Source organism: Trichinella spiralis (genome assembly GCF_000181795.1).
Source record: "Trichinella spiralis strain ISS 195 chromosome Unknown Scfld4, whole genome shotgun sequence".
Taxonomy (NCBI): domain Eukaryota; kingdom Metazoa; phylum Nematoda; class Enoplea; order Trichinellida; family Trichinellidae; genus Trichinella; species Trichinella spiralis.
Window position 1 is genome coordinate 5396158 of NW_003526943.1, and position 1848 is coordinate 5398005.

General features: G+C 28.3%; 1 protein-coding gene across 1 annotated transcript; it reads left to right on the forward strand.

The window, feature by feature from the left end:
• Positions 1 to 695: 695 nt before the first annotated feature.
• On the forward strand, positions 696 to 783 carry Tsp_01338b (putative lipoprotein; the record flags this gene model as incomplete). Its single annotated transcript, XM_003377099.1, has 1 exon — positions 696 to 783. A coding segment is annotated over one exon (88 nt), but the record flags the coding sequence as incomplete, so codon positions are not given.
• Positions 784 to 1848: the final 1065 nt, after the last annotated feature.

The window sequence follows — 1848 nt, forward strand, 5'->3', positions numbered from 1 at the left end:
AAAGAATATTTTAACATTAAAAGTTGCCGTATTTTAAATTGTAATTTATAAATTTTTCCATGTTTAAAATTCTAGCTAAATTAAAAAAAATAATGTAATTTTATAAAATTTTCAATTACCGTTATAATACTTTACATTTAAAAATGGTGATCTGAACAAAATATGTCAAAGTAATATGTAGAGAAATTATAAGTACATCAATATCTTCTAAAATTCAGAATACCAAAGACTAATTTTTTTAATTTTTATTTATTTTCTCATATTATTGCTTAAACTGACTGTACGGCAATAAGTATTATGTGGTATGAAATATCACTGCTATTTTTCAATTTTGAAGGTTACCTACAAAGCTTGAAGTATAAACCCTAATTTACTTCTTTTGAATTTAAAACATTTAAAATGACAGGAAAAAATCCATTTTAGAAAATAGTATGATGTTCTCTTAATGTTTTATTTCTCTTCAAATTAGCTGTAATTTTTGGTAATGCATTCAATGTGTTTAGCTTTTTAAAGTGTAAAATTAAATCATATCTTCAATAATGCTTAATTTGAATTAAGCAATACATTTTATATGTGATACTAAAAATATTATGAATGGTTATGAACTTAAACAATTATAAAACATTATGATTAAAATTTAAATGAAAACTGATTTATGATTTATGATATTGATGATATGATTTATATTATTATAGCATATCAAACATATGTGAACGGTACTTCATAAGTCGAATGCATTTTTTGTTATCTTACAAATTATCATTGTTAACATGGTATATTTGAAACATGCATTACATGTTGTGCTTTTACTAAAAGGCATTTATGTAAATTCAAACAAACTGTGATTAATTTCCAAGAATGATTATTGCTATATATATTTAATTGACCAAATGGCTCAGCGGTTTCCTTTTATGTTTTACCGACCTGGATCTTAGTCCTATCCGTTTCAACGCCATCACAGACGTTACGTCTTTGATGTTACCGGTTAAGGCAAGATGGTTAGAGGTCAGGGGTCACAATTATTAATTCAGGGTCAGTCACTAGAACAAAGCTGCATACCTCACTTTCATCTTCACTTATTACTATTGGATTGTAAATTACTAATTTGTAATTAATCTCTTATATTAGAAAAACTGAAAATTGAGCCATGAAATTGGCAGCAAGACGCTTTTTAAGAGGTTGTTTATTTTATTGACACATCATGAGACTGCATTTCTAGCTTTAGTTCATTTATTAGTAAATATTAATTAAAAGAATAAATTGCAGTGGCCATTCTACTAGTTTGAGCAATTTTTAATTCCTTTAATTATAAAAATAATTTAATAATAACCTTTTGAAAGGCTGATAATATTAACAACCCATTGGAATTTCCAAAAATAATAATTAGGATCCAAGTAATCCCCAAATGTGTCCTTGATACCAAAAAAATGGGAAAAAAAATTAAAAATTTGTTTTTTTTTTAAAAAGAATAACCTTATTTGGAAAAAGGGGTTCCCCCAAGGAAAAAATTATTATTAAAATTAGGAAATTTCGAAAAAAACAACTGGGTTACACCCCCAAAAACTCCCCCGGATGTCCCTTGGCAATGCCCCATATAAGGGGCGGGCGAATAAACCTTTTTTTCCTTTCTCTTATGGGGGGAAAGCTTTTCCTTTATAAAAATGTTTTTGGAAATTTTTGTTTTTTCCCCCCGTTGGGGGGGGGAAGAAAGGTTTTTTTAAAAAAACTTTTTTTAAAACCGGGAACGGGGGGAACCCACTTTTTTTTTGCTGAAAGGTTATGTTTTTAAAATATACTCCCCCATACTCCCGTTCCCCCAAACCAACGCCCCCGAGAGTAGCTAAATTT